Here is a 13,772-nt window from a genome sequence, read left to right as displayed (position 1 = left end):
GGGTAGATGTTGAGAGAATGTTTTCTTTCATGGGGGAATCTGGATCCAGGGCACAGAGTTTCAAAACAAGGGATCTCCCATTTAAGATGGAGATGAGGAGGAAGTTCTTCCCTCAGATGGTCAGTAATCTTGGAAGTCTCGATCCCAGAGAGCAGTGGTGACTGGGTCATTGAATATATTTAAGGCTGAGTTAGACATATTTTTAATCTACAACAGAGGTGAGGGTTATGGGGGGGCAAGCAGGAAAAAGAACTTAAAGTCACAGTTGGATCAGCCTTGATCCTATTGAATGGTGAAGCAGGTTCGAGGGGTCTAGATGGTCTACTGCTGCTCCTAGTGCTTATGTTCTGTTATGTTCTTATTTATAAAATATTATAATGATCAACGTTGCATCTTCTAATGTATGTTTTTTCTCTTTTAGAATCCTCCAATCCATCCTTGCTAACAAATGCGGAAAAGATTGCAACAATTACAACCACCCATAACCCTCAACAGCCACCACAGGATGGATGGTAAGTTATGTCCCTGCAGTCCTGTGTTTTCCATGATATAGCTATCCTTGGAAGCAATTCATTTCTTTCTGGGTTAGGAGAGTGAAAAATCAGTCCAGTTCCAACATGCTGATAACTATCCAGTGATAGTCATCACAGTGTCTTTGTGCATGAACATGAAGGTGAACTTACTCCTGCCACTAAATATAACCCCTTCACCCAAAAACAAAATTATTGTGAGTATAAAATGGGAAGTCTGTTTTGATGAAGTTATCAGCAGGAGGAGATACACCAATGAGCCAAAGACAAGGCTGGACATGCCTACCAACAGGCAATATGTATGTTTGTTCATGAAGACTGGACATTTGAGTGAGTTACCACAGGGCTACTAATGATCACATAGCTGAGCTCCAACATCAGTCATTACATTCTGGAGAGAAGGGTGCAGTACACTGGGGGAAGGCTGGTGGTAAGGAATAAACTGGAGAAAAGTCATTGGCCTAAAGTTTGCAGTCAACATCAAAGTGATGGCACTCACAGCTGACCTTGAAGAAAGCTGCTCACAAAGATCTAACGGTTTTTGTAACGTGGACTTCTCCTTTCCTGGCATTCATTTTAAATTGGCGCGAAATCAAGGGGATCTCCTGCCATCGAGCAGCAGTGTTGTTATTAAGCAGGGTAAGCAGCAATCACATTGAAGAATTGTAACCAAGAAGTTAAGTGCACAGGTTGTGCTTCATCGTTTATACGTTTTACCCGGAATGAAATAAAGTTCGGGGCGTGCACATTAGAAAGTGAAATATAATATTTATTGTAGTTTTTTTTTCTAAAAAATATCTATGGAATTTTTATTATAATAGAAAAGTTTGACCTTATTCAATTATAAAATTTGTTTCCAGTGCTAAAAATGTTCTTCAGTGGTAATTATGACTTAGTACACAGTTAAAAATTCAATTCACCCCATTAACAAGGCAGGACTTTTTGGATAAAAGCAAAATACTGTGGATGCAGGAAATCTGAAAAACAGAAAAAGCTGGAAAAACTTAGCAGATCTGGCAGCATCTGTGGAGAGAGAAACAGTTAACGTTTCGGGTCTGTATAACTTCTTCAGAGCTAAAGAGAGTAGGAGTGTGATGGATTTTATACTGTTTAAGAGGGGTTGGAGCAGATTGAGCAAAGTAGAAGGTCAGGGATATATGGAGCCCGGCAGAGATTGACAAAGATGCCATGGACACAAGATAAAGGGAGTGTTAATGGTAGTGTTAAAGACTAAAGGAAAATGCTGATAGTGGCATAAAGGTAAGATAGTAATGTGTTAATAGCAAAATCTTTTGGGGAGTTTTAAGAGTGATTTTACAACTTAAAATGGGAAATTCTCATCAGTTTGGTGATTTCTAAATGATTGCCATCTGTGGGAATTTCAGCGCTCTCTATGAAGGAGCAGGGAATCACTGGCAGCAACTTCAGGCTTTCCGCACATAACTGTGCATGACAGTGAACGCAGAAAGTTTTGCCATCAATACAAACACAAAATCCAGGCCATTGTGGTAGTGTTTAAGAACTGACAGTTTGATTTTACATGATCCTGTAAAATTACTATTCAATTACTAATTTCCATCGTAGCATTTAAGCTGTGTTAATAAAAGACTTGAATATCTCAGAACTCATTTGTATTTTTTTCATTTTGTTTGAAGGAATAACACAAAACCAAAGCCAGATGTATCATATGATTATAAGTCAGCTCAGGTAAGTGACAGTTGTGGGCTTAATTACTGGAATTAAATTCAGTGCTCGGTGTAACGCCATTAGATCAAGGCCATTTACAAGCTTGGAATACCTCTTAACAATATGTTCAATGCAATTATCCTAAACTTAGTACATACAAAGCAATGGGTGCTAAATTTGCTGATGACACAAAGATAGGTAGGAAAGTAGGTTGTAAAGTGGACACAAGGAGGGTAAATATATAGGTTAAGCGAGTGGGCAAAGATCTGGCAAATGTATTATAATATGGGCAAATGTGAAATTGTCAATTTTGGCAAGAAGAATAAAAAAGAAGCACATTATCTAAATGGTGAGAGATTGCAGGGCTTTGAGATTCAGAGTGATCTGCATGTCCTAGTGCATGAATCACATGAGGCTAGTATGCAAGTACAGCAAGTAATTAGGAAAGCTAATAAAATGTTATCATTTATTGTGAGGGGAATTGAATATAAATGTAGGGATGTTATGTTTTAGTTGTACAGGGCATTGGTGAGGCCACATCTGGAGTACTGTGCACAGTACAGGTCTCATTTTTTTTAATTCATTCATGGGATGCGGGCATCACTGGCTAGGCCAGCATTTATTGCCCATCCCTAATTGCCCTTGTGAAGGTGGTGGTGAGCTGCCTTCTTGAACTGCTGCAGTCCAAGAAGGAAGGAGGGATGTAAATGCATTTGAACTTCAGAGAAGGTTTACTGGAATAAGACCAGGAATGGACCAGGAATCTTATGAGGACAGGTTGACAGGTTAGGCTTGTACCCACTGGAGTTTAGAAGAGTCAGAGGCAATTTGATTGAAACCTTTAAGGAGGAGTCTTGAAAGGGTGGGTGTGGAGAGGATGTTTCCTCTTGCTGGAGAATCTAGAATTAGGGGCCACTGTTTTAAAAATAAGGGGTTGCCAATTTAAGACAGAAATGAGGAGTATTTTTTTCTCTCAAAGGATCATGAGTCTTTGGAACTCTCTTCCTCAAAAGGTGATGGAAGCAGAGTCTTTGAATATTATTAAGGCAGATCTGGATAGGTGATTAATAAACAAGGGGATGAAAGGTTACCAGGATGGGCAGGAGGCTACAATCAGATCAGCCATGATCTTATTGAATGGTGGGGCAGGCTTGAGGGGCCGAGTGGCCTACTCCTGCTCCTAATTCGTATGTTCCTATGTAAATTCGTATATGAGATCATTAGTAAAAGGGTTTAAGTGAGGAAAATTGCAAATTCAAAATGCTGTCATGTAATTTTATTGTCACCCACACACTGGCTAGAATTTTCCCGTCGGCGATTTGGGGATGGGGCCTGCTCGCCGACGGGAAAATGACGCAGGATGACATCAGGTGGAACCCCCAACATCATCCCGATCCATTTAAATCTTTAAGAAGGCAGGCAGACAGCGAATTCAGCTGTTCGCTCGCCGACCTGTCAATGGACAATTGAGGCCATTGACAGGATCATTAAGCTCATTGGAAGACTTGCCTGTCCAACCTTAAGGTTGGCGGGCAGGCCAGGAGCCCCAGTGGGCTTCTGAAAAAAGATAAAACCTCGTCCACTGGCGGGATGAGGTTTCATCTCAGTTTTTAATACGTTTATTAAAGTTTCACTCATATTTATTAACATGTCCCATCTCATGTGTCGGTGTCACATGAGGGGGATATGTTAATAATGTTTTTCTTTCTCTATTTTTAAAGTTTTTTAAACATTTGGCGCTCTCCCTGAGATAGCATTTAGTCTCAGGGAGCAGTGCGCTCTCTCGCATGCATGTGCGAAAGAGCACCCTTTGACAGATAGGCAAACTCTCCACCCCCCGCATAGTGCTTCCTGTCGGGCAGGCTGCTGGGTGGGCCTTAATTGGCCCACCCACATAAAATGGCAGCCGGCCCCGTTTCAGTGGCGGAGTTCGGCTGCCCTCCTGCCGCTGAGCTGCTGGGGCCCGTCCACTCATCAAGGTCAAAATTCTGGCCACTGTTTCATCAACAAAGGGACTATTTGGCCCATACTAATTTGAACCAACAACTAGGAAGTACTAAAGTTAGTTTGTTTTCTGTTGCGTTTCCTCCACCCTCATGGGGCCGAACAGATCTATGCCACTGCTTATGCTCTATGAACCTTCTCCCATTATACTTCATTTAACCCAAACTGTATACCTTTCTATTCCTTTCCCCTTACTTGGCTAGTTATCTATCTTATCTACTTATCTATTTATGTATTTACCTAACATCCATACTGTTAATAAATGGTAGGACCCTGGGAAGCACCGAGGATCAGAGGGACCTTGGTATGCATGTCCACTGGTCCCTTAAAGTAGCGAGACTGGTAAATAAGATGGTTAAGAAGGCAAATGGGATAGTTGCCTTTATTAGCCGAGGCATAGAATATAAGAGCAGGAAGGTTATGCTGGAACTGTATAAAACGCTGGTTAGGCCACACCTAGAGTATTGCATGCAGTTCTGGAATCCGCATTATAGGAAGGATGTGATTGCACTAGAGAGAGTGCAGAGGAGATTTACCAGGATGTTGCCTGGGCTTGGGAGTTTTAGTTATGAGGAGAGATTGGATAGGCTGGGGTTATTTTCCCTGGAGCAGAGGAGATTGAAGGGGGGACATGATCGAGGTGTATAAAATTATGAGGGGCATAGATAGGGTAGAGAGGAAGGAACTTTTCCCCTTGGTGAAGGGATCAATAACCAGGAGGCATAGATTTAAGGTAAGGGGCAGGAAGTTTATAGGGGATGCGAGGAAGAATTTTTTCACCCAGAGGGTGGTGGGAATCTGGAACTCACTGCCTGAAAGGGTGGGAGAGGCAGAAACCCTCATAACATTTAAGTATTTGGATGTGCAATTGCGTTGCCATGGCATACAAGGCTATGGGCCTAGTGCTGGAAAATGGGATTAGAATAGTTAGGTACTTGTTTGACCTGCGCAGACTCGATGGGCTGAAGTACCTTTTTCAGTGCTGTAGACCTCTATGACTATTTGCCTCAACCAGTCCATGTGATAGTGAGTTCTACATTCACCACAGAATAAAGTATTTTCTCCTGAGTTGCTTATAGGACTTATCTTGACAAACCCCTTCATAATATTGAAGGACTGGTTCACTCTTTTTGTTTTTCTAGAGAAAAGAACCACTGTCTGCTTAGTCTATCTTGATAGTTTCAGATATTAATAAACTCCTTGAAAATAGCCTTAACCGAATTATTTTTCAGTTGTCCTTTGAGCACTGGGTAGCTAAACGTACCATGTATTATAGCACTAAATTCATCAGGACAAAATATCTCATGATCAGTTTGTGTTTTGTGCTGATCACACCTATAACAGTAATAGGGTTGGTATTAATGTGAACATCTGGGTTAGAAAGGGAACGGTTTCTCCAGTTTGAAGGGCCAAATAGCCTTTCTTTCTCCAAACCTCCTTGTATTCTGCAGCATGTAAACCCCGTGCAACCATATGTAACGGGTTTCGATAAATTTGCGTATCAGGATCTTTTATGGTTTGTTTCTTGGTCTGATCTATAGAGCCACGATAGTGACAATTGTTTTTGTCATCTAGTATTGAATCATGGCGCCACAGACCATGGTCAAGCTATGAACCCCTCGTTGTGCTGCAATTATAATAAAATGAATATTTATCAAACAGAACCAACTTCTGATACCTCATTTAGTAGATGCATTGTCCAGTATGCAACAAGGTCATCCCAGGTTTGTTCCTTAGCTTGTGCTAACCAAGTAGATTTTTTTTTACATATCTCAGCACATTACATTTGGCCTCATTTTTCTGCATTGAGAGGTGGGGAAAAAAGTCAGGGTTCCCACTCCTGATGACTATTAAGTGATCCCTGGGGAGATATATGACTATTGGGTGGAGCTTGATTAGACTTAGCTCTGATGCTCAATATTGCCCAGTTGTCTGCCAATGGTAACAACAGAGGAAAAGATTATCAATATTTCTGTTCCTTTTTTACCTCCAAACAAGAATAATAGGAATAGTGAATGTTTATTATTACAACTTTGTACAATATGTCTAATATCTTAAGGAGATCTCCATCAAATTAAAAAAGGAACTGATCTACTTGCCATGTCATAGTCTTGATTCTCAAGACTTCTTATATAGGTAAACGTTTTAATAAAAGATTTTCTTCATTTGTTGAAAATTGTCATGACATTGTGCCACAGAACAGGAAACTGGACCATAGGGTAATAAATGGAAGTTATATTCTGAGGCTGAATCAAAAGAACATGCAATTAATATAGGAAGTCACTGAGTTTAAAATATAGTTTTGAAAAAGTTTAATTTTCAATTTTCAAATTTGATATTTTTTGTGCAACGAGAAGCCATGTTTTTAAAACTTCATTGGCACTATCGGAGGCAATGTATACCACTGAGCATACTAGCCTCCAGCTGTCTGGTAAAATGTCTCATTGTGGGGGTGCAGTGGGCATCAGACTAGAGAAATTGTCTAACTTGTATAACTGCTACATTTATTTATGTAAAATTATCAGGGTCAACTACTTACTCAGCAGAGTGGGGTCAGTGAAGGGATGATCATTGGTGCTGGTTGGGGGCATGGGGTGGGTGGGTGGGTCCTAGGCAAAGCCCCTCACAAAAGAAAAATATTCGGGTGCCAGACATTCCATTGAAAGGCAAACAGTAGCACAGTCAAGGCACCTGTAGTGCTGCCTGCGTCCACTGATCCATGTCAATTAGCTGCCCTCCCACTGACCCCACAAATGCACTGATGGATGCAGTCCTGGCATAACTACAGGAAAGGTGGCCTCTGGATTTTCAAAATATTTGTTTTAAATTCACATCAAATTCTACTTTTTATCTCGGGTCATGTATTCAAAATGTTCACAGTCACTTAGATAGGGAGCAGCTGGCAGTTCATCCTTTATTGAGAAAAGTAGCTAAATGAGTTTAATCCAACAATTTAGTGAATTTTAATTGAAAAGAATTAGAGCATTCTTATGATAACAGTCATTCATTAGCATGGCTTTAATTACATTGTTAACCTTGTTAATGCAATGTAAAAAAATGAAAGATTTAAATCGCATTCCAAGTGCATGGATCATGGTTTGTCATTTGTTTTAATGGCTTCGCAAACTTAAGATTTTACCTTTGAAAAGCTGCATTCCTTAATTTGATATTGCTAGTGGCAGAAGTTATTGTATTGCATCTGCCAAATAGAAATGTTTGATGTTAATTAAAAGCAGAATAGAAAGTTCCTGGAGCACCATTTTACAGGTGGGTGGCCTGAACAGACTGCAGCTGCAGTGTGAGCACATCCCTCAAACATTTAATAAGAGAGAATTACATGAGCCTGTCAGATTTTCTGTCCTAGAGGGAGATGAGTTGGCTGCAGTAGGGAATCAATTCATGATTAATTAACTTAATAAAATTATATTTTTTCTACATTCATTTTACAGCAAAAATTGTGGTGTATTGAATTTATTGTTTAAATATTGTGAAGCAGAATGTAACCCTCCATTCCATTCATAGCCTATTCCTGAGCCACACACTATATGCATTCTGTCTGATAGAGAAATCTGATCTATTCATGAAGACTTTTTCATCTTGCATTTCCCTTCTCTCAGTGGCCCTACACAGGTGAAATCAAAAACGGGGATTAAGTATCTGTTGCTACCACTGTACTCACTATACTGCATCACCTATGTAAGCAATTTAGGTGTCTCTTTGACACAAAAGATCCCAAACCAAGGATAAAAACTGACAAGACACTAAGTGTCCAAATGAGTATTAATGGGCTTTGACCAAAGATAGACGTTATGCAAAAGTAAAAACCACTGCTGTGAATTAGCTGAAATATAGTGGGGAAGGGGTGCACAATTTTTCATTCTAAACAAAAGATTTGCTTTTTTCCTATAATTCAAGACTGACTAATGAATGCACAGGGAAATGTAGTTTAATTACATATGGTTCTGGGAATGTAACTGCATTGGAAGTTACATATTAGAGAGCAAAAGCATTCCCCTTTTAAATTAAGAGAAAATTTTCACTACAATTTAATGACTCCAAAGGTTTTCCATCGTTGATGAATATCTATGAAAGAAGGACACAGCTATGGAGGTGGATGGAAGAAAAACTCAGCCTCCAATAAATACCACCCAATAAGTTCAATAATGATCTATGGTAGAAGTGACCTTGAGTGTTATATCATGCATTCTAACAGTCTTTTCCAGAATCCTAAAACCAAAAAGTCCAAAACAGTAATTATTTATTCTACCATGTTTAAAGAATACAAAATAGTAGCAGACAACAAAAGTTACAGGAGAAGAAACTAAAAGCAATATAACTTCCTTGCATCCCAATTTCTAGCTAGCAGTTGGCATGGATCTACTGAAATAAAGCTGTTGGAATTTTTTCAGCACTGCGCTTTGTTCTTGGGATGCTAGTGTACATGTTCCAATACTTCAGGAGTATCTTTTCACTGGTTTCAAGCAGGGTATGTCAACTGCTCCATGGTAACCACTAGATAAGTTCTGCTGAGTACTAATATAAATTGGAAAGAATTGATTAAAATTTCTTGCATTTGGTGGCTAGTCAAACCTATCAATCTAAGATCATACAATGAGACTTCAAATTTAAGCTATTTTCAGCAGCAGGAGAGTTGATAACCAGAAGATAATTATTCAAGATAATTAGCCAAGGATCAAGGTGCAGATAAGGAGTATTGTTTTAACATGGCAAATTGTTATGATCTGGAAAGGGTAGTAAAAGGTTCAACAGTAACGTACATGAGGGATGTGCACTTGATAAGGAAATGGTTACAGGATTATGGGGAAAGAGCAGGGAGTGGACTAATTGGATAGCTCTTTCAAGAACTGACAAAGTATGATGGTGGAATGACCTTTCTCTGTGCAGTAAGATTCTATGCATTCTGTGTTGCCAAGAGCTTCTATAGAAACAGCAGAGTCCAACAGAGTGTGACCAGACTACCTGATACAGAAACTGATAACCCTGTAATGGAGATATCAAGAGTCCCTGTACCCCAAAAGAGAGAAAAGGGGAAACAAATATTTAGTTACCCCTGTTCTTTATGGCTAGCAGCTGCTTTTCATTGAGGAACTAGAGTAGTACTTGCTGGCTTCATAATATGATGCTATAAAAAAGGATCTCTTACTAAGCCAAAAGTTATGTTTTTTCTGTTACTAAGTTTATTTATTACAGGTTTTCAGTGGCAGGTAAAAGCTGCACTTAACTGAACTGTGCAAGTTGAGAGTGATTGAGCCCAGTAAGATAGCAATTGGACAGATGGGTAGTCAGAATGACAGCTGAACCATGTATCATGTTTTGTTATTGATAAAATTTAATAATCATGGAATTCCAAACAGGGTGCCAAGACCAAGTGAAATCTAAAGTTTAGAGAATGAAGGATGTTTGGACAAGGGCATGTGAATGTAATTCAGTCTTCATTTTAGAGTAATACATTCTGCCTTTATTTATATAATGCTTCTACAATACCTGTAATTTGGAAAGTAGAGTTGTTATGAGTTTTTTTTTGCAATACAGGCTGAGGAGTTGAGCAATATAAAATTGAGGCACTACAGTGCCAGCATAGGTGGGAGGATGTAATTACAATGTGACAGGTTAATATGGGCAGTTCCCATTATAAATTTGGATACAGTTTATAATTGGAAAGTTGATTGATATCAAAATGTGCGCAGACATAAGATTTTTAAAACATTATGGATTATGCATTTGGGCAATGGAAAGGAAGTGAGAATGGTGTTTAAATAGAGAAAAATTATCTTTTGAAATTAATAATCCTAGTAGATCTCCAGGATACCAAAGGGATTCCTGTTCGTTGAAGAAAACTATGGTTAAAATTTGTTCTCTGATAATATTTCCGGCTCCAGCTTTTGGTTTCAATTAGTTATCAGGACAGGAAGATAGCTTCACTGTAAAAAAAATAGTGATGAACAAAGAGCAGAAGAAAAGAATGATTTCTGGTTACAAAATTCCATGGAGGTTGCACTTAGACAGGAAATCAGCAAACCCCACACAAACTGAGGAGACTTGGATGCATCCAGTCCTACCCGTTTCTGGGAATTTCTGGTTGCCTTGGACACAGAACAGTTAGAACTGGGTCGCAACAACTTGATGTGGTGTTAATTTGCAAAATTCTCCCTGACCGGGACTATCCCCTTTTTAAATCAATCAAGTTGTTATCAGAGGGATTTGAGGGATGTATAAAGGTGCTCATTTTCCTAGCATTTTTAATGTAGATCTGTCATATCTGTCTTAAATTTATCTGCAAAAGTTGTTCAATGTGACTTTTATCTTCAAGGAACCTGAACTGTACACTGTGGAATTGGATAAGGGACCAAAGGGTTTTGGATTCAGCCTTCGTGGTGGGCGTGAATACAATATGGATCTGTATGTGCTTCGATTAGCTGAGGATGGTGCTGCCATCAGAAATGGTAAAATGAAGGTGGGTAGATGTAACGCAGAGCCAAACAACAGTTGGTGCATTTATTAATTATTAAATACCAAAGCAGATGATTATCTTTAATGTTTAAAAATGCTATCAAGCTTATAAGGATATAAGAAATAGAGCAGGAGCAGACCATATATCCATCAAGCCTGCTCTGCCGTTCATCATGATCATGGCTGATTTTCTGTATCAATTCCACTCTCCTGTCTGCTCCCCATATCCTTCGAATCCCCAAAAATCTGCGCATCAGCCTGAGATATATTCAGTGACAGGCATTCATAAACCTTTGGGGTATAGAATTCCAAAGATTTGCAAACCCTTAATGAAGAGATTTTCTTCTCATCTCAGTCCTAAATGACCCCTTATCCTGAAATTGTGTTCCTATGTTCTAAATTTCCCAACCAGGAGAAATTGTCTCTCATTTTTCTCAATCCTGGACAATATAGGCCCTAGCTACTTAGCTTCTCATCATAAGACCACCATATCATCTCACAAACTAACGAACCCTCACTGTACCACTCCTAAAGTAAGGATGTATCCCTTTAATATGGAAACCAAACCTGTGCACAGTACTCTGTGTGGCCTCACCAAAACCTGACGCAATTGCAGCAAGACTTCATATTCTTGTACTTCAATCACGTTGCAGTACAGACTAACATGCCATTTGCCTTGCTTCCTGCTAACATATGAGTACACCTGAGTCTCTCTGAACATTAACATTTAAAAGTTTCACATCTTTCAAAACCATTCTGCCTTTCAATTCTTACTTCTAAAGTGAATAACCTCAAAACCTTATGTATGGGGTTTGATTTCTCTTATGCAAAACTTTAAAAATTTCAGGATCAAACGAGAGATGAAGCATTGCATTAGTTGATTGTCATCTCATTAAAATTTTATCTTGAGATGAAGATTCTAGTTTGTGTAGTAGAGTAACTTACTGCAGCCGAAAGATGGTATCATAACTTTTGTCAAAACTCTGATATTAAAGTGATAAAGGAGAGAATACTGGAGCTGAGTCTTTATTCACTTAGGAGCTTTTATTTATAGAGAAAACATTAAGTACTATGCACCTCCAACAAAAAAAAGCTCTTTTAACCTGCACCTATATATGTGAGCACAGCTGAGTCTCTAATTGATATCTGTGACCTGAATACAATTAACACTCAATTGATATACAATTAATAACTTCTAAATTAGTTTACAAACTCAAATAATAGAGTAATTGAATAGCTGGAAGGGGTGAGGAATTCATAAGGCTGCATAGATGTAATTCCAAGCAAAACCTAGATCCTTATCATAGGTTCTGATTTTTCTGTTTCAAAGAGAAAATATTGATAGATTAGTCACTTAAGATGAATAGTGATCCTAGCCTATAATGGAGCAACCTGATTAGCAATATAAATATATAGCTTAAAATGATGAAGCTCTAGTTTTCAGGTCGAAAAGTTTTGGAATAACATCTGCCTTCCCTGCAGTAATATTGTACTGACCTGTCCTACTTCACCACAACTGCTCTCCATCACTATAATTTCCTTTTTATGATACTTATTAGTGCAGGCATGATGTGCTAACAATGAACTGGAAGACATGCATACTGAGTGATTTTTGATCCTTCCCTATGGCATAAGGTGAAGATGTATATTAACAATCAGTGCTGTGGTTTGCAAACCAAATATATCTTCATGACTGTTTACAGCATTGGGTTTATTTTAAATAATTCATATGCATTTACAGCAAAATGGTTTCTCACTTTAACTTGCCTTGATTGCAATGGCAGTTCATAAATATTAATATGAAAACATTCCATTAAGCATGCAGATTAGACGTTTTAAACTACAGTAATAAAGAACATCAACACAGAAAGGACAATGGAAGGTTTGAATGCATTGACCTGAAAGGACTCATGAGCAGATTAGCAACTGTTTACAGTGCTGAGATTGATCATTTAGTTGAGAGTTTAGTACAGAGCAGGTCAGTTATCCTTGGTGTCCTGGCCAATAGTTATCCCACAATCAACGTCACAATTACAGATTACTTAGTCAATATCATATTGTAGCTGGTAAGAGCTTGCTGTACGCAAATAGGCTGCCATGTACGTTACAACATTGACTACACTTCAAAAGGACTTCATTGACTGTAAAGTGCTTTGGGATGCCCTCTGCTCTTGAAAGGTGCTATATAAATGCAATCTTTATTTTTAGATGAGTTTTTTTGTTATTTAAGGTTCCCTTAGTTATATAGGTGAGAGAAGATTTCCTCTGTGTACTGGGTGTAAGAAACTTATGGGGCAGAATCTTTGGGTCAGCGAGCGGGGATGGGGCCTGCTCGCCAACAAGTAAAATCACACGCAGTGACGTCGGGCATGCATCCCAATGTCACCATGCGTCATTCTGATCCTCAGTTCGGCAGGCGTGCAGCCGTAAAGTAATTAATTGAGCTGCGCGTCCAACCTTAAGGTTGGTGAGCAGGTGAGGAGTCCAGGCAGCCTTCGCATTTATCATGAAACCTCATCCATGGGCGGGATGAGGCTTCATGAAGGGTTTATAAAATTAAATAATTTTTTTTTAATTAAAGTTCATTGACATGCCCCAGCTCATGTGACACTGTCACATGAGGGGACATGTCTTAAAAAGGTTTTGTCTCTTTATTAAAATTTTTAAAAATCGCACTAATTCCCCCTGAGGCAGCTCCCGTGCCTCAGGGAGATTTCTGCACTCTTGTGCGCGCATGTGCGAAAGAACGCAGGCCCTGATTCTCCCCCCGCCTGCACAGGGAGCGCTCAGCACTTCCGGGTGAGCATCACACTGGTGGGCCTTAATTGGCCTGCCCATGCAAAATGGTGGCGCCCAGCCGATCGCGGGCAGTGATCACTCACCCTCTCCCGCCCCCCCCCCCCCCCCCCCCCCCCGGGGATAAAATTCTCCCCATGAAGTTTGCTCTTTATTATTATGCATGTAGCACATGGAGATTACTTTGAGGCAGTACTGTTTCAGCTCATTTTGTCGATATTTATTTCCGCATCAGGAAACTTTAATGGCTTAGGTTCATTACATTCCTTCTGGAATCTTCATGTG

General features: G+C 39.4%; 1 protein-coding gene across 12 annotated transcripts in view; it reads left to right on the top strand.

The window, feature by feature from the left end:
- magi1b (membrane associated guanylate kinase, WW and PDZ domain containing 1b) overlaps window positions 1–13,772 on the top strand; it is a 510,580-nt gene that overhangs the window by 470,149 nt on the left and 26,659 nt on the right. For all 12 annotated transcript variants that reach the window (XM_041191217.1, XM_041191208.1, XM_041191207.1 and 9 more), the window contains 3 exons: window positions 422–512; window positions 2,186–2,237; window positions 10,552–10,695. In XM_041191217.1, the coding sequence (XP_041047151.1) occupies window positions 422–512; window positions 2,186–2,237; window positions 10,552–10,695 (287 nt within the window). The remainder of the gene's footprint in view (window positions 1–421; window positions 513–2,185; window positions 2,238–10,551; window positions 10,696–13,772) is intronic.

This window comes from Carcharodon carcharias, chromosome 7, assembly GCF_017639515.1.
Source record: "Carcharodon carcharias isolate sCarCar2 chromosome 7, sCarCar2.pri, whole genome shotgun sequence".
NCBI classification, from domain to species: Eukaryota; Metazoa; Chordata; class Chondrichthyes; order Lamniformes; family Lamnidae; genus Carcharodon; species Carcharodon carcharias.
This window is presented reverse-complemented; position numbering and strand designations above follow the sequence as displayed.